We start from the raw sequence: 19,493 nt of genomic DNA, 5'->3' as shown, positions 1-19,493 counted from the left end.
AGAAGATGTCTACACAGACATTGCCAAATGTCTCTTGGGGGGCAAAATTGCCCCCAGTTGAGAAACACTGAAATATTGAATGGGTAAACTCGTTTAAAACCATATTTAATGATTATCTCTCAAAAAATACAAATAAGTAATACAATGTTCTTCCATTCAAAAAATTTATAAGTTAACATACTATCATCTACGAACAAGAAGAATATGGGAAATATCACAAAAAGTTGCAAAGGAGCTATGGTGAGAATCTATAGATCAGATATGATATATGTGGTTAAGAGAGAATAAGAAAAGCTTGAAGAGGCTGCCTTTGAAAGTTATGTGGATTTTTGATGGCAGTGAAGCAAGTGGAATGCTTCAGCTGTTGGGAGCTACATAAGAAAAGACATGGAAGTGTGGTGTTTGTTTAATACACCATTCAGTTTTTCTAGCGAACAGGCACCAGGTTGGAAATGTACCCTTAATTCCGTCAGTGTAGAGTAGCAGGCTGAGAAACTGTTTTTACACAAAAAACCAATAGAGAACTATAGTGGTTTAAAGAAAAGAGTAACAAGATTGGGGTTGCATGTAAAATTACCTGACAATGTTCATGACACACGGCAACAGAAAGTGAATATGGGTGGAGAGACTACAAGAGTTATTCTGGAGGAAAGCTGTGATGGGGATGAATTTTGGACATATCTGATTTTGTGTGCCCCCAGAGTATCCAAGTATTAAGTTGAATCATATGAAATTTCAGAAATTCAACAAATCTTGACTTAAACAAGAAATTTCTATGAGTAACATAACAGAGGAATTTGGCAGGTAATGAGAAATGTTTATCTGTAGTTCTAAACAGAGGTCCAGGTTATGGATATAAATGTAGCATTTTCAAAGAAATGAAACAGCCAATCCTATGCTAAAAAGACTCTTTTTTTCACCACACACTAAAGTAATTGCTCACCAAATTTTATTTCTTACCCATTTTGTGCAAGGTCTATAAGTACTAAATCCTTTTCTAGTAGAACAACCACAGCATATGGTTCTTGAAAATCTGGAATAGGAAAACAATGCATTAACAGTAGTTTTAAATATGCAAGAGCACAGCAAATGAGATAACAAACATTTCTTGCTTAGTTTTTATTTTATTTTGTTCCATTCTCTCAAGTATTTAACATTCTGATATTATACTTCATACAATGCAAGGCCAGTATGTTTTAAATGAGATAAATCTATATAACACCCCATAAAAAATTAGTTATTCTGTAAAGATGAAATAGACAAGAAGCTCACAGTACCTTCCATGGTATTGCAAAGTCCAAGGCAGGACATGAACAACAAACCCCAAATTTAAATCTTAATACGCATAAGAACAACTCATACTGGATCTCACAGGAACCCACTAGAGTACTACTATAATATTATAATCTCTTTCTTGGGTATTTTCTATGTGCATGTTAATTATGAAATGCATTACATATTTATATCTCAATTAGCTTCAAATAAAGTAAAAAAAGATCCAGATAAATTCCTCTTGAAATAATAACATGCCAGTTGTAATGGTTAATTTCATGTGTTAACTTGTCTTTACTGTGGTGCCCAGCTGTCTGGTCAAACACCAGTCTAGATGTTGCTGTGAAGGTATTTTTTAGATGTGACTAACATTTAAATTAGTAGATTCTGAGTAAAGCAGATTATCCTAGATAATGTGGGTGGGTCTCATCCAATCAGTTGAAGGCCTGAAGAGCAAAGACAGGAGGTGTTCGGAAAAATGCAATTTGCCTCAAGATGGCAACTCAGAAACGTGCTTGAGTTTCCAGCCTTCAGAATTCAGGCTCAAGACTGCAAATCAAACTCTTTCCTGAATTTTCAGTCTGCAGTAAGTTTTCACAATTCCTTTAAAATAAATTCGTATTCTTGCTCTCTTTTTCTCTCTAAAATCTCCTATTGGTTCTGTTTTTTTTGAGAACTGTAACTAATACATTAGTAATTTAGAGGATTTTTAAATGTTTCTTAATGTGGACAGTTTTGTTTATTCTTCAAAGGCACTTACTACTAATATGTAATATTAAACAGATACAGTTTAAAAACAAAATTTACTTCTCAAATAAAATTTACAAAGTTATGAAGGCAGCATCTCTCCCATGGAAGAACTGGCACAACAGGATAAGGAAACTACTTAGATAACAAATAGGTCTTTGTTCTGAATAACATATCTATAGCGAATGAACTTTAAAGACACAAAGCTTACCATTTGGGTATGGGGTTTCACACAGCGTCAGGAAATCAACAATTGAATAGTCCATTTCTAGCACTGCAGTACTTTTCCCATGCATAACTGTTAAGCAAGGTCTTCTTCCTACAGTATCGTATGACAAACCTCCTGATAAAATAATAAAAGGTTCCCTAGAAATAAAATACATAGTCAGGATTACAAATAGCATAGTGGAGTCTATTTTCTTGCTGTATCATAAATTGTTTTTTAGTGAAATAATAAAATCTTAAATTTTAACATTTTTACGCATCATTTAATTGAATACTCACATGTAGCTTTTTAAATTGCGTTAGGTAAGACCCAGGTGAGTTCCTGAAAATTCACCTACAGTAAGAATGAACACTGACCACATTTGACTCTCATAACCTCCCCTTTGGTCCCTAATTTTTTTCCCTTTACCCTTTTCATACAATTTTCAAAATATTCTCTCTGGGTTTCTCCTGATAAGTCTCTTAAAGGTACTGTCATTATTTCCAATCCTAATAACCAGACCTTCTCAACAGAAATTCTAAGAGAGAATGCTAATACCCTAAGGCATCCATTGTATGTAATGAATTAACTTCTCATTGATGCATCAACAATGTACTAGCTACAAATCACCCTTGAGAAAAATGGTCGCTCAAACCATTTTCTGTAGGGCTTAATTGTCTCCTAGAACCTTGGCTGGTATGCTCTCAAACTACAACTTCCATGCACATCTATCAGCTGCCTTTTTGACACTTCTAATTAGCCCTATAACTCTTGTCTCCCTATTAGTCATTATTAAATTTAATGATTTATCTAGATCTATTTTTAAATATATTTAAATATGCAAAAAAGAAAAAACCCTAAATATCCTTTCCTCTGTTTTGGTCTGTGTGTATTTCTTTATCTTTCACCTGCCTGTTCATGTTTTTTGTCCATGTTTTATTGGATTAGTAACTCTTTTCTAATTGGTTTGTAAGAGTTCTTTGCATTCTAAGGAAATTAGCTCTTGATCTGCCACATGTACCTTCCCATTGGTTGGTGGGGAAGTTGTTTATGGTGCATTATATAGATGACTTAAAATGTTCCATGCATGAGTTTCTTAAATCTCTTCATTTACAATTTTTTTAGGTAGTTTCATAATGCTTACTCTAAGTCCAGTGTAGCTATCTCCCTCCTCTCACACTTAGTACAAGAAGTATGTAATAATATGTAACAGTTAAAAGTGCTAGTTCTGGAACTAAACTGTCTGTTTAAATCTCAGCTCTGGCTTTACTTTCTGTATGACCTTGGATAAGGTGCTTAATCTCTATGCCTAGCTTCTGCATCTATAACATGGAGATAGAGTGATATCTATTTTCAGACAATTATTGAATTAATATTTGCAAAACACTGGCGCCAGTGCCTGGCACACAGACCACCCTTAGTAAGAATTACCTAGTATTATCGTCATTATCATCAAATAATCATTATTACCCATTGAGCTAATTTATTTTGCTTATTGTTTTCCTCATGAAAATGTAACCTCCATGAGGGCAAGGGTTTTTGTCCACTTTGTTCACTGCTGTATCCAAAACAGTGCCTCGTTGGTAAATGAATGAATGAACAGAAATGTATGTTACGTTAACCACTGTCTAGCTTACTAACGTTTAGATTTTTCAGCGCTAAACTGTTTTGGGTAATCTTAGTTTTTCAGCTAAGTGACAGTAACCAGAGCTTAAAACTTTGTCCTGAATAGAACTGTATAGCCATATATTCATTGCTCTAATCTCCTGGCTTACTGTGATTATTGACTGTGGTCAGGAAAGTATATTTAATTTTCTTCTACTTTTCATCACATATAATGAATAAACAGAATATATCTCTTCTCATCTGTATTTTGAAATATAACATACAACTGAATATAAAATACTAAGAAGAAGGGTGAAGAGTCTAACAACTTATACTCTTATAGAGTGAGAGGCCTGGGACAGGTATTTTATATGTAGTATTTCAAGAATAGTCTGACAAGTTTGGTTTTACATATAGCCAACTTAAAAAAAAAACACAAGTATTATTAATGTAAGAACCATGAACAGGAAGATGCTGAGTTACACTACAGAATAAAATTTCCATGGAGATACCAAGTAAGTATTGCCAGGTAAGTGATCAGCTTATTGGACAAACTTTTAACGTATTAAATAACACCATGGCATTTAGGTAGGTTTGTCCTCAAAAGGCAACTATGTATTTGTTCAGTGGCCTTGTAAATGGCCTGTACTTCTTTTCTAAATTTAGGAGAAAAAAATATAGTGAAAAAAACATGGATAAAAATAAATGGATAAATAGTTTGAAAGGAATACCACAGTAATATTCTTTTTCATAATAATAAAGGTTTCCATAATTCAGCAATAAATGCATATATATTTTTTTTTTTCTTATTTTATGTACTGTTTTTAAAAAATCTTATATTATGTGCAGTTTGCCAGGCAGGAATCACCTGACTTACAAATCCCACAGGCTATGTATTTTTTTCATTGTAATGCCCCAAATCTTGAGGCATAAATATTAATGAAATAGTTTACAAGAAAAAAAACCTGTCTTAAATACAATGATAAAATAAAATTAAATATTTTAATCCTAGATGGTGAAAATTGTAAAAATTCAAAGGTTTTGTTGGCATTTGGAATTATATTAAAAGTTCTAGGGATCTAGATTATTTCTAGGTAATATGTGAATTAAGTTTTATTCCATTACTTTAAGAGGAATTTAAGAAGAATTTCTTTAATGATGTTGTTGGGTGTTATACAAGACTTTAACTTTTGAAGGCATCTAGGTTAGGAAGGTGTTAGTTTGAACTTTTTATAATTTTGATTGTAGTTTTTAAGAGACTAGACACTTAAGAAAGCATATATGCTTCCTGATTCTGATCAACCTCATTGGCTGGCCTTGATAACAGCTTTGGCTGAAGCTGTGTTTCCACGTGAAACGTTCTTTATCTTTTCTACCCAAAAAGCCACTTGTATAACGAACTTGCTCAACTCAGTTCCATAATGCTACCCATTTATTCACTCAAATAGTTTTTGAGCACCTGTACGCCTGAGAATAAAATGGTGCTCTCATGCCTAGTCTAGACAGACAGTAAACACATTGTGACAAGTACTGTGAAGAAAATAAAACAAAGTTGAGTGATGTGCTGAATGTAAGGGAGGGGCTAGAGGGGTTACTGTAAAATAGAGCAGTCAGGAAAGGCCCCTAAAGTAATGACAGATGAATTGGAACCAGAATGAAGGGGAGCCAGCCATTCAAAATCTTGGGGTTGGGGGAGAAGGATATACATTCCAGGCTGCAGGAATAACCACTGCAAAGCCCTCAAGTCAAGAATGAGCTTGGAATATCTGAGGAACTAAAAGGTCAGCATGGTTGCAACACAGTGAGTAAAGCAATACGTGGTAATGGATAACATGACCCCCAAATCTTGCAAACATATCCTGTTACACCGTTAGGATCTCAAGAATCTGTCTCCTCTATTTCATCTTCACAATTTCTTTAGTTCTCACCCTAATAACCTGCAGCTTATATAATTACAATTGCATTTAGTTCTTCATTGCCTGAGATGTACTTCCCCCTCATTTTTTTGGTTCCTCCTTTAAAACTCAGTCCAATCATTCATCATCTTCTACAAAACACCTTTCCTGACTCATCCTCCCGCCCTGAGTTGGGTACCCTTCCTGTGTTCCTGAGCACCCTCTTCTCAACATTTCCACACGGAATTGTCAGTGTTTATCTACTTTCCATTTGTATTGTGAGCTCCTTCAGGACACAGTGTGGTATTTTACCTCTGCACTCAGACCAGTTAGCAGACTGGAACCATTCATGCATCACACCTTGAGTAGTGGAGCACGGGAAGTTGAGCCTCCTAGTGATCGGTACTACTTGACTTAGCCTTGACTTAGTGTCATTAAGGGTCTCACTACAAGGCCCCACACCCCTCACACTCTATGGACTTCAGTCAGTAAACACAGAACTCTTTGGCTGGGCCTGGCTGGGTAGACAGACTGATCCCAAGAACAAGTTTACTGCTTAGTTATGAGAAGTTTTCATCACAGTACTATTTGAGTGAACAGAGAAACACCTGGGTACCATAAGAATCAATCACTATGATAATGAAGTGAGTATTTTACTAGTACGATGATGACGATACTCCAGTATCTTTCTTGTTCAGATCTGTACCTTTGCCAATTTTAAGAGGACCCTCTGGAACTAGGGGAACCACCTCCAGACCATGTTTCACTAGTGACTAACCCTAAGACCCTTTTGCTAATTCAGATAAAAAGATATGAGCTTGGGGTAAAAATAAAGAAACATAACATATTTAAACAAGTTCCTGTTCATTTACTGACCAATTTAGCAATGATAATACAGCTTTGGTAAAGTGGATTTGTATATTACAGTATTTGCATAAAATATAAGATTTTAATATAATTTTATGTTAAATGTTTTATTATTTTTGTTATGTTAAATTGTTAAGAGTAATTGGACTTAATACATATCCTTTAAGGTATCAAAAATATGCAACCTCAAAATATTTCCTTTTGGATAACTCCTCTAAATACCCATATAACACACAACAGTGATGCTCAGAGTGTGGTCTGTGACTGCTAGGGGTTCCCAGGACCTTTTCCAAAAAAATCACTAAGGGTAAAACAAAACCTTTTTCATTGTGATATTAAGACATCGCTCACCTTTTTACTATGTTGATATTTGCACTGATGGCACAAAATTAACAGTAGGTGAATAAAACTCCTGGCATCTCAGCATGAATCAAAGCAGTGGCACCAAACAGCACTAGTTATTTGTATTTTTTATTGCCACACGTTAAAGAGGTGTTTTTCTCTCACTTTAAAATGTCCTTGATGAAGCAGTAAAATGACTAATTCTAAATTTTTCATCTTGACCCTTGGGCTTAAGTTTATTAAAAGGGGTTCTATTAGTAGCATGTAAAGAAATGTCTTTTTAATACTGTGCTGAGAAAATGGGAGGTATACATAAAGCACTGCTTCTGTATACTGGACAGTTATTTCTAGAAAAGCACTTGTACTACTGTTTGAGTTATGAACTGAATTGCTATTATTTTTGCTTAAAGGATGACTGACGAACTATCATTAGTTAGGTTTGGGTAACAGTTGTTTTCTCAAAAATGAATCAAATGAGTCTGTTATTTTAAGAAAAACAATTGAGATTATTTGGTTACAATGATAAAATCTAGGCTTTCAGGTAAAAATATCAAGAGTCTGGAAAACTTTTATCTGTCATGCTGAGCTTCACAGCTTCCCAATACTTAAAGACTTTCCTGATGAGATCAGTGGTAATATTAACAATTAAAAATATATATTACATAATAAAATGCATCAACACTAGAAGATATGACTGATTCACTGAAACAGTATTTTCCAAAATAAAACAATTCCACTCATTCTTTTTGGAATTTTAAAGTTATTTTAAAATATATTTTTATGTTAACATGCAAAGGGTTTTTTTATTATTTTCATGTGAAGTAATATATATTTTAAAAATTCTAATCTTTATTTCTAATTGGTAATTATCAATAGATAAAACCCACATAAATAAAAATTCTTTGGGATTTTCCATAATTAAAAGTGTAAAGGGTCTTTAGATTAGTTTGTGGACTGTTTGTATACACCTAAAAATTAAGCCCACACAAAAGAAAATATGCTATGACAGGTTTTCATTTTAATAAAGGTTATAACAATTAATTGGTTATTGTAATTATTAAGAGATTATATAATTATATAAAAGGGTATTATAATTAATAAAGGTATTATAATTAATAAAGGTATTAATAGTGGGCTTGAGTTTGTTAAAGGGGATTCTATTTGTACAACGCAAAGAAATAAAGTAGCATTCTTTTCCAAGTTATCAACTTTTGACCATTCAGTATAGTGATATTTATCAAAGTCCTATGATTTCTCTTCATACTAGACAAATTTTAATGTCTTCCTTAATTATTTAAGAATTTTTAAGAGTTATTTAGCATTGGTCCTCTAACATGTGAAATCCTCACTTAAATGACTGGCTTACAAGCCACAGATTTGGAGATAAGGGCAGAAGAAGAATTCATGAATCTAAACTTTTTAAGGCAGTCTTTACCATATGGAATTAATTGGTCATAAATGGACCATAATGATTAATTATGAAAGGGAAAAAAGATCTCAGAACACCTTCCCTAACTTGGATGCAGAAATTTGCTTAAGTGCTCCTATGAACTGAATATTTCATGAACCTTAATAACTTTAGAAGAATTACAGTACTCTCTTGTAGACCAAACGGCTGATGATCATAACAAAAGCTAGTATGATGAAGTTGCCATGTCTATGGCAACATAACTTTTCTCTACCTGTGCTTTGCAGGACAGAGCATCAAGTGTAGTGTGAAGTTAAACTAGAAAGCAAAACAAACAGTAAGCATCAACATGGTAAATTAATGAGATAAAGATACAGAGCTTAGAAGACTTATCCTAACCATACAAATTCCACAAAACTTATGCTTTGGTATTTCAATCTGTTACAGTTTTTATATACGGATTGGTTAGGATGCATAAGATTTATAAGGATATAGCAGCAATTCATATTAGTGTATTACTCTGGTTCTTTCTAGAATCAATACACATAGGAGAATTTAACTATGTAACAATTAGACTTTCTTTTTTCTCAAAAAGAAATCTAAACTTTTTAATGTAATCTTTGCCATATGGAATTAATTTTTGATTAAATGGACCATATATGAGGGTTCACAGTGTTACAAGTATGATTTCAAAGCTTGTTTATAAAAGAACATTTAAAAGTCATTTATTGCAGAAAAAGCCTTACATGGATTTGATTCTCGTCCTCTAGAAAAATATAATCTAATTTATATAAGCTGATATCAATATATATAATAAACATCTAAGTAAAAGTACTAGAATAATCAGTGAACTATCACTAAGATATTTAGTCTATGTATAGATCTCAAGTGTAAGCATTTTAGGGATGGGACAAAATGTAGATTAGGATGTATAATGATGGAAAATATACCCTTACATTAGCTTGAACAATCCATAAAGCTTTAAGGATGCACCAGAGAACCAAGTTAGAGATGGAGGAGGCATGGCTCTAAAAGAAGAAACTGAAGGAAAGCTCAGAATGAGCTTCAGTAGTAGGTAAAGTAGAATGAATCAACTAGAGGCAGTATAAGAAGGGGATATCTGAATAGCCATAACAAATAAGCAACAATTTTGAAAACAATTAGGTTTGAAATAAAGCTGTACATTTAAATAAATAATACATATTCAAAACTATAGAAAAGCATATAAATAATTTCTGGTCCCCGTCAAAACATAAAAGCTTAGCTGGACAACTGCTTACAAAAAATTAAATTAGAAAGTTTCTATGAATCTCTGCTGCTTTGCCTGCAGATACAAACAAATTTAACTTCAACCCCAATTATGACAGCAGGCTGCCTTTCCATTAACAGCAGTCATTTAGGAGTTCAAATTATGGTTAGAGAATTTAAGATAAATCTAAAGCATAAATGCTGATTTTTAAGGTAGTGAATTAATAAAACAAAAAAAGTCATCCCACACTGATGAGATGGATGAAACTATTAATTTTATACTCAGTTCTTTAAAGTATACTTTCAAAAAGCAATGTGGCAATTTGTCAAGATTTATAAAAATATTTTATCTTCAAAATTTCACCACTGGAAATTTACTGTAATCGTAAAATAGTAAAAATCTTCTGTTGAATTCTCTGTAATGTCAAGAGAAATACACTCACTACTGTATTAATTATATTATAAACCTGATTATAATATTAAAGCTAAATGTTCAGAAAAGGGAGGTATGACTGAGTGAACTACACAGCCCTTGAAAATAATTTAAAAAATTGATAAAAACTATAATACTTTAGACATACTAAGTAGAAAAAAAAATACCAAACTGAATATGCTCTAAGAATATAATTAAGTGAAAATGTATATGTATTTGAAAAAAGACTTAGGGAAAATGAACAAATGAAAAACATTATTTTAGAATAGTGGAATTACAACAGTATTTACGACTAATCAAACTTTTTAAAAGGTGCATTTTTCATATGAAATACCATGAAAATAGTTTGCCAATTTTTAATGTCATTTCCGTATTGGTCATTACACTTTGTATTAAAGTACTGTTAAAATGTAGCTTATGCTGAAATTTTTTCTGCTTCTTAGGCCACTCAAGAAAAACTATACAAATCAAATCACGATATTATTATGATTCATCCATTTGACAAGCATTTTACTGAGCGCTTAATACGTGCTGGTCACTGCAGCACGGGCCAAGAATTCTTGTTTTCCATCATTTAATTTCCCTGGCTTCACTGCATCCTTTAGCCTGCACACTCCCCTCTACCACACTTTTTATTCTTGTCATCTACTTCAATGTTCCATTTCAGGACCTAAAACCTAATCTTAATCCTAAGATCATTGGTTCTGTGGCCAAAAAACTTTTCCAGAAGAATGGATCATATAATCATATGACAATACTTTCAATATTTAAGAAAGTTATCTTCTCTATGTGTACACTTTGGGTTCAACATGAGAAATCCACTCTAAAACTTTCTTCTAAAATTATTTCATTTTCAGTCATGTACCACAAGGTTCACTGCAGCTCTATTTGCAATAGCCAGGACATGGAAGCAACCTAAGTGTCCATCGACAGACGAATGGATAAAGAAGATGTGGCACATATATACAATGTAATATTACTTGGCCATAAAAAGAAACGAAATTGAATTATTTGTGGTGAGGTGGATGGACCGAGAGTCTGTCATACAGAGTGAAGTAAGTCAGAAAGAGAAAAACAAATACCGTATGCTAACACATATATATGGAATCTAAGAAAAAAAGAAAAATGGTTCTGAAGAACCTAGGGGCAGGACAGGAATAAAGACGCAGACATAGAGAATGGACTTGAGGACACGGGGAAGGGGAAGGGGAAGCTAGGACAAAGTGAGAAAGTGGCATGAACATATATACACTACCAAATTTAAAATAGATGGCTAGTGGGAAGCAGCTGCATCGCACAGGGAGATCAGCTCGGTGCTTTGTGTCCACCTAGAGGGGTGGGATAGGGAGGGTGGGAGGGAGGGAGATGCAAGAGGGAAGAGATATGGGGATATATGTATATGTATAGCTGATTCACTTTGTTATAAAGCAGAAACTAACACACCACTGTAAAGCAATTATACTCCAATAAAGATGTTAAAAAAATAATAATGTAAAAAATAATTAAAAAATTGTTTCATTTTCAGTGTCTCCTATTCCAAAGGCTCTTTCTTTTCTGCCATTACTCATATGGAGGTCTTCCCTAATTTAAGGTAAAAATTAAAATCTGCATCTTACTCTTCTTGATGACATATAACTGCTACTTATATACACTGGTGAATTCACTAAATACATGTTCTAAATGAGTATTTTCTATTGTGAATCCACCCATTTCTTTTTCTTTCTTAAATTTAATGTCCCTATATCCTGGCTCATGTTTGAAATGATGCTAGTAAAGTACCCTTACAAATTAATCCTTCCTACAATATATATCTCCTAATTTTTCTTCTGTTATCATTCAAATCCATCTTTCTACAGAAGTATACAATGCTTACTTATTCTCTCCTACAAACACTTCAAGAACGTGATATCCTGGGTTTCCTTTTTTCTCCCCCTGTTCAGAGTCTACTAGTCTTCCTTTCTACATCTTTATTTTAGTGTCTTTCAGGATAAAATACCAGTGCTGGGAGCCTTGGTGCTAAAGGGTTCTGAGCTGTCAGGGAACCATTCTATATGTGCTTCTTTGTCTTACACTCAGGAAACATCACCTCCATTCTAGTAACCACTACTGGTTAAATATATTTCAATGGCTTGATACATGTTTACTTTCAAACAAAGTTAACAAGTAAAACTTGCTAATGAAACAAAAATGCATTTGTTTATCAGTAGACTTAATTAAATATGTGATATCAATTATATTTTAGCAGTAATGAATTATCAATATATATATACACTAATATGTATAAAATTGATAACTAATAAGAACCTGCTTATAAAAAAATAAAAACAAAAATTAAAAAAAAAACACCTAATATAAGAGAAGCTTAAAAATAGAGGAATCTTAGTACTTTAAATTGATAGAAGCCACGGACAGAAAACCCAATCTTGAGCACATACTTATATAGCTACTAAATGAAGTATTCTGATGTCAGAAGACAGCTATCAATCTAGTAGTCTCACTTTTCTAGCTACACAGGATTATACAATAATAGTGTTCGTTAAGGCACTGTACGTCAAATGTCATCTTAAAATCAAGAAAGTGAACAATAATTTATCCCAGTTAGGTACAAGGTTTGAAGAGTAAGACTGGGAGAAAATGTTCACCTTTTGAGAGAATGAATATAATACAGATAAATCTGTGGTGGGTCATAAGAATGTCTCTGAAGATAGTGATACAATGAGAATTAGCCGATTTGAGGTTGAAACGTGCTGACCAACATGGTAAAAGTAACATGAAAACAAGGAAGGTTATCTGATGATGCATGTGAAATTTTAAGAGTCCATGGACTCAAAGAGGTCTTTTCTCATTAGGTACAATTAAATGTAAATCTGCTTGTGGATTTTTCCTAAACAGTGAGTATAAGACCAAGTGCCATGACCACAAAGGGATACCATAAAATCAAACGTGGGAATCACCAAATTAGAATTAAATATGCAGCCTGGAAGCAATCTGTGCAACTCTCTAGTCCTGAGTAGCTAGGGTTACTTGCATTAAGTTATCCAGATCTCTCATCTCACATTAGTGTGAGTACTTGTATTGAGTATGATTTAATATTAACTTTAAAAAGATGGCCTGATAAACTAGCAAATATAAAAGAGAATACAGTTCTTGGTGAACTGAGTGACTTGTGAATCCCACCCTAACCCCGGCTATTTGTGATACTGCCTAGTACATTGATTAAGAGCTCCAGCTCTGGAGTTAACCTGGGCTCAAATTCCAGCTCTGTTACTTCATGAGGCAAGTTACTTAAGCTCTCCATGACTCATTATCTATAATCCTAAAAGGAGACAATAAAAGTACCCAAGTCATAGTGCTGTTATGAGAATTATGAGAGATAATGCATTCCAATTGCAGAGCAGAGTACCTGGCAAATAATGGATGTTCACTTTATCTACTAATTCTTTTCTTCTTGGTGCTTGAAAGCCAAGCCATCTAAGTAAGGGTCTTGAGTTCAAGATATAAGATGCTATTTTTATCTCAACTAAGAATATAAGAATTGCTAAGACAAAAGGAAACAACTTGTGATTCTGAATGTGGTTTCTCTTCTTGCTGCTATGGCTTAGCAAGAATTGAGATGGATGAGAGAGATGGATTAGCAGATGGAACATCTGCTGAACAATACTTTGGTGGCAAGAGTTCAGAGAAAAGCAGAGGCTCCATGAATGAGAATATACAAACATACTTATTGATGTAAAGACTATTACCAAACCTGTGATCCCAAAACATTGTTCTCATTGAGTGACATATCTGTAAATGAACTGAAGGTGAGTTTCTTCATCTGCAGTTTCAGCAATAGTTTAGCAGAGCAATTATTGCTGGGAGATCTGCAGGTATGAGTGTAATCTTGGGGACTGGTGGTTAATGTGAACAGAGAGCAGGCAGTAGTAGAGTACAGGTAAGAGTACAGACTTGATTAAATCTGGGCTCTTCGACTTATGAGCTGTATGACTTTGGGCAAGTTACTCAACCTTTCTTCTTCAGTTTCCTCATCTGTGAGATAATACCTGCCTCATGCGGTTGTTGCTAAGATTAAATAAATATGCGTAAAGCACTTTGGCAGCACAAGTGTTAACAGATATAGTTATTTAAGAACAATCTACAGTCGAGAAAGATAAAAATCAGAGAAAGTGAGCCCGTGTTCTGGAGAAATAACTGTGCACAGGGGAGTTTGGGGGCTTCTGAGAGTTAGGATTCTCTCATTAGAAACACAACACTGGTAGCAGTGGGGGAAACTCAAGGGTAGCAAGTTTGTGAGGATTATTGAAATAGATCTTTAGATATTTTCATGAATATCATGAATGTACCCTGAGTTTTTACTGTAATCTGTTTTTTAATATTACATAGGTAATCTACCTACAGCTTTTAGCCCACATATAAAATTAAAGAAATCACCACATCTACTCAACTACTTGAAAACGAATTCTGGCACCAGGGGTGGGAGTGGGGTAATGTCAGTGGAAAACAAACACAAAAGCCCAACTTTTCCTTAAAGATTAACTTAACTACATCATGCATATGTATGTGTGTGCCTATCAAGGGTCATCAAACTATGGTCCACTGCCTGTTCTTGTATGGCCTGCAAAGTAAGAATGGATTTTACGTTTTTAAATAGTTAAAAAAATCACCCGAAATAATGATACCTGAAAATTACATGAAATTCAAATTTCCAAGTCCGTAAATAAAGTTTTATTGTAACACAGCTGCATTCATTCATGTAAGAGCTGTCTACAGCTGCTTTGGGGCTATAGGAGCAGAGCCGAATAACTGCAAGAGACCCATATGGCTTGTAAAGCCTAAAATATCTACTCTCTGGTCCTGTACGCAAAAGGCTTGTCATAGCATGTGTTATAAAGAAAGGGAGTAAATTAACCTCTCAGCTGTGCTTCTCCAAATGTAACTAAACTGCCATATTTAGCCATGATCATATTCACTTTTAGGTTCCCTAACAGAGAGGCTTCCCTTCAACCTGCTGCTTTATATAAATCGTTGAATCTTCGTAACAACTCTGAGGTAGATACTACTCTCATTCCCACCTTACAGAGAAGGAGCAAGCACAGAAAGCTTAGTTGATTTGCCGAAGGTGGCACCTGAGTGGACAGCTGAGGCCGATTTCAGACCCAGGTGGTGCGGCTCAAGAGCTCAGGCTCTAATCACTTTGCTCCAGCATCAACGGCTGCAGGACTTCACACCTGAGTCACGTTAGATTTTACGAAAAACAGCTTCAACAGAATTGACTTAACATTTAACTTTTGACTCTTTATTAAGAACTGGCCATATAAAGAATACCTGCATATCTTTAATAAAAGTGCTATTAAAATGTAATATTAACTAAATTGTCACTGTTCCCTATGTAAGGGAAAAATCTTGTCTCCCCTGGTGTAATATATACTTTATTAGAAAATAAAAGTTACACAACATCTTGATTCCATTTTTTGTCAGTTTACCTTTAACATTAACAGTAACAGCTAGTTTATCATTAACAGAAAACAGCTAAGTCTTCATGGCTGTGCTTTTCTATACACCAGCCTATCTTCTTCTTCCTTACGTTCAATAACACTCTGCTAGGACAATTAGAAGTGAGAGAGCTATGTCTCACGCTTTCATCAGTCTGAATATTTAATGGGAAAGGCATGCATTAAACAAATAATTTCATTATTAATGACAAGCATAAGTTTTAGAAAGGAAAAATACAGCATGCTTTGAGAGTATATTACTAGGGGACACAATCTAGTCCACATGGCCAAGACATCCTTAAAAGTAGTGACATCTATGCTGAACTATAATGGGTGAGAGGGAATCCTTCGGCCTTGAATTATTTCTAGGTAAAGAGAAGAAAATGTGGAAGATTCTGAGCAGGGAAGGATGGCCCTTCTAATAAAATCTGGTAATTTGCCAACATGAACTGATAGAACACATTCTGCCGGCACCTGCCCCAGACACTTGCTAGGAACAGGAAAGGTTGAGAGCTGCCTAGCTTGCTTACTGGAGGGTGATTCTGCTCTCGATGGGAGGGGTGTTCCAGTAGCTCCCAATGTTGGCTATGTGCTAGAATTCTGGGGCGATATCTCAAGGAAACGAGTCATGTAGTGAGGAAAAAGAGAGCTCATTTAATTCACTGAAAATCTTATCCCAGGTGAAAAAAGAAATTAGGAAGCTGGAGAAGACTGTTACCAGAGGGTTAGCCTATGGATCTATTTAACAGTGCCTACAAATGCATACAAAAGAGCCAGACTTCTTTCATTTCTGATCCTAGGAAAGGAAAAACATCACTGCCATCCTGAAGAAACCAGGAACTTATAAATATTACCAGTATATAGGAGTGAAAACGGGAATAGGTAGAACACAGAGAGGAAAAAAAAAAATCCTCCCTGTACTTCTGCCTTTGTTGCCAACCAACAGTTGTTAAAATGATTAGATAATTCAGAAGACAGTTAGCACTGTCAGTTTAAATGTTTAGACAGTTCATTTTATGTTGTATTATAAACATAGGGTTTTTTCTTCTGGTTCCCCACCCCACGCCGTTTCGCTGCTATGCTTTCCTATTCACATACATTTGCCATAGAACAACTACAGCAAATAAAAGGCAATTGGTGGTTGGAGGTTTCCCAATAAAAATAAGGGCAACCGTTTATAGCAAGTTCATTATGTACCAGGCACTGTGTGAAATGTTTTGAATACATGATTATCTCACTTAATTCATTACAACAACCTTTTGACCTATTATCACATCTATGTCATTAATGAGGAAACTAAAGCACAAAGAAGTCAAATAACTGTGCCAAAGGTCACACAGTGAGGGATGCCACAATCAATTAAACAGATGCTATTCCTCTTGGAGTTCAGTCAATCTTTTGTCTGAACACAATATATCTTCTGGGTCCCAGAGGAAGGCTAAAGGGGATCAAGGAAAAATAACAGCAATCTTAAGATTCTTCAGCCTACTATCTTTTCTTCCAATGAGAAAAAGGCTGAGTTGAATTAGATTGAGAAAAGAACAGATTGAAAAGGGAAGTAAGCCAGTTATAATAACCAGTGGTTATAAGCTGGTATATAAAAAAATGTGCCAGTGGTTCTAAACTTTAGTGTGCATCAGAATCTCCTGCAGGTCTAGTAAAAACAGATTGCTGGGCTTCACCCACAGGCAGAGTTTCTGATTCAGTGGGTCTGGGGTGAGTTCTGAGAACTTGCATTTCTAACAAGTTCTCATCTAAGGCTGCTGGCCCAGGGACCATAATCTGAGAACCACTGCACTATATACACTACATAAATTCACTCTCTTACAACATAGCTCTAGTAAATAAAACCATACACCTTTCCTAGGAAACTAGAACATAAATAAAGGGGCTCCTTTAGAGGTTAAAGAGATGTGGAATTTTCAAAGAAACCTTAAAAAAATTTTTCCTTTATTATATTTTTAAATATAACATTTGGTATATACAAAAAACATGTAAGATATGTACATCGTAAAAACCATATAAATCTTATACCTAATTCACAGTGTAAATCAGTCTCTTCAAATACTACTGATGATCTTCTTTTGATATTAAGCTGTATTTATTATTGGAATTGCCAAATATTCTTAAAATAAGATTTAATTTTTGAAGAATACTTATAACTTTCATAATGAACATACATTGTATAAACAGGTTAAATTTTAAATCTTTTTTCTTCATTGCTTATTCCACAATTTACTAGTGAATAAACACTACTGCTACTGAAGACTAAGCTAATAGAACATATAAAGTTGGACAAGAAAAATAATTCAAACTTTCCAAGATATATTGTGAAATTACTAAAGACAGAACACAATGAAATATTTTATCTTAAAATTATCCATTTTAGTTATCTTGCTAAATAAAGAAAGCATAAAATTTATGACTGGGTTAGACCATTCTAAAGTAGGCTTTCAAAAATAAATGATAAGAGAGCCGTCAGTGCTACTTCAGTAATTATATACAATGAATACTGTCAGTGAAGTAAAATCTTACCCAGGTCTAGTCGTTTTGAATTCCACCTTGAGGATAGGCTTGCATGGTTCTGGCTTCTTCCCATCCTTTAACTGTTTTCCTAAAATATATTTTCCTGCATTAAATTCTAAAATTCTAAGTTACTCTAAATTCTTATACATTGACAGTTTATAAAATGAAATATAATGAAATCCACCATGAAACATTTTAAAGTGGTCTTGAAAGAAGTATTTAATACAAAATAAGATATTTTAAATGATCAATTTACTGTTTGAAATTCAGTGCTAAAAAGTAAATAAAATAACTTGTCAACAACATTTATGTGATAAAATTCTAGTAAGAGAAATTCAGTCTTTCCAATGTTCTTAATTGAAGATAAGCAAAATAGGGTCTCAATTTGCTCAATGAATTCAAGTTTTAAAACAGCTTATTTGAGAAAAATAAATCTAAGTCATATTTTCACCCAAAGTGACAGGCTGCAAAATTAAATCCCTATGCTAATAAATTCATTAGCATAAATTTACATTTACATTTACTCTCTTACTCATTTACGTTTACTCTAAGTAAAAGCCATCCATTGCAATGTCCAGAAGATTGCTAAAATAAACCAACCCCTATAAAATGTGTCAGAAACTCACACTGTCAAAGAATTTTGATTATTTTTAAAAAGGTTGATTTCTATTATCTATTTTTACATGTTCATTGTATTAACAACTCAGAAAAATTAAAGAAAATAAAACATATTATTCCCATTTCTTAGGGATTAATCAGTCTCACCATTATTATACTATTTGTGAAGATCCCAAACACACACCGCTATCCCAACACTTCTTATCCTCTTTCCCAGCTTTATCCCCCATAGTAACTAGCTCATTCTAATGAAGTTTGTATTTTCTTTTGTTTGTTGTTTGCCTCACCAACAAGAACGTAAATTCCATGAAAGCAAAGGTTTTTAAGTGTGTGTTTTCTGTTGATACGTCCATGGTGACAAACATTGTTTGGCACAGAGTGGACACTCAGTAACTATTTAATCAGTGAATAAATTAATTATTTTTCTTTAGGATTAATTTCTAGAAAAGAGATACTTAGGTAGAACTGTATTCCAGAAAGGAAGAAGAAAGTGTAGGAGGGTATTTTGCCACACGCTTCCTGAACAGTGCTCTTTTTTTTTCTGATTTGGTAAGTGGAAAGGGTATCTCATTTTAATTTGTATTGATTTAATCCCTAATGGAAAATTCTTAGGCTTTATGATCATCTGTATTTCTTCTTTTAAAAATAACTTATATCTTTTACCCGTGCTTGTATGTTATCTTCTTTATATTTAAAAATAAACTTAATATTCAAAGGTCATTAACATTGTATCCATATGTTGCAAATACTATCCCTAGTGTCACTTGTGATTGATTAAATAAGTCTATCAGTCTTAATCATGTTTCTATTTAAGAAAACTTAAAATCCTAAAATG

General features: G+C 33.9%; 1 protein-coding gene across 6 annotated transcripts in view; it reads right to left on the bottom strand.

Annotated features, from left to right (window-relative positions):
- STXBP5 (syntaxin binding protein 5) overlaps positions 1-19,493 on the bottom strand; it is a 165,692-nt gene that overhangs the window by 75,041 nt on the left and 71,158 nt on the right. For all 6 annotated transcript variants that reach the window (XR_013830897.1, XM_079939884.1, XM_079939885.1 and 3 more), the window contains exons 9-11: positions 18,050-18,128; positions 2,231-2,385; positions 961-1,033 (exon numbers count right to left, since the gene is read on the bottom strand). Coding sequence is in view for 5 of the 6 variants with exons in the window: in XM_079939884.1 (XP_079796010.1) it covers positions 961-1,033; positions 2,231-2,385; positions 18,050-18,128 (307 nt within the window). In the remaining variant the exon portion in view is untranslated. The remainder of the gene's footprint in view (positions 1-960; positions 1,034-2,230; positions 2,386-18,049; positions 18,129-19,493) is intronic.

Source organism: Stenella coeruleoalba (genome assembly GCF_951394435.1).
Source record: "Stenella coeruleoalba genome assembly, chromosome: 12".
Lineage (NCBI taxonomy): Eukaryota > Metazoa > Chordata > Mammalia > Artiodactyla > Delphinidae > Stenella > Stenella coeruleoalba.
This window is presented reverse-complemented; position numbering and strand designations above follow the sequence as displayed.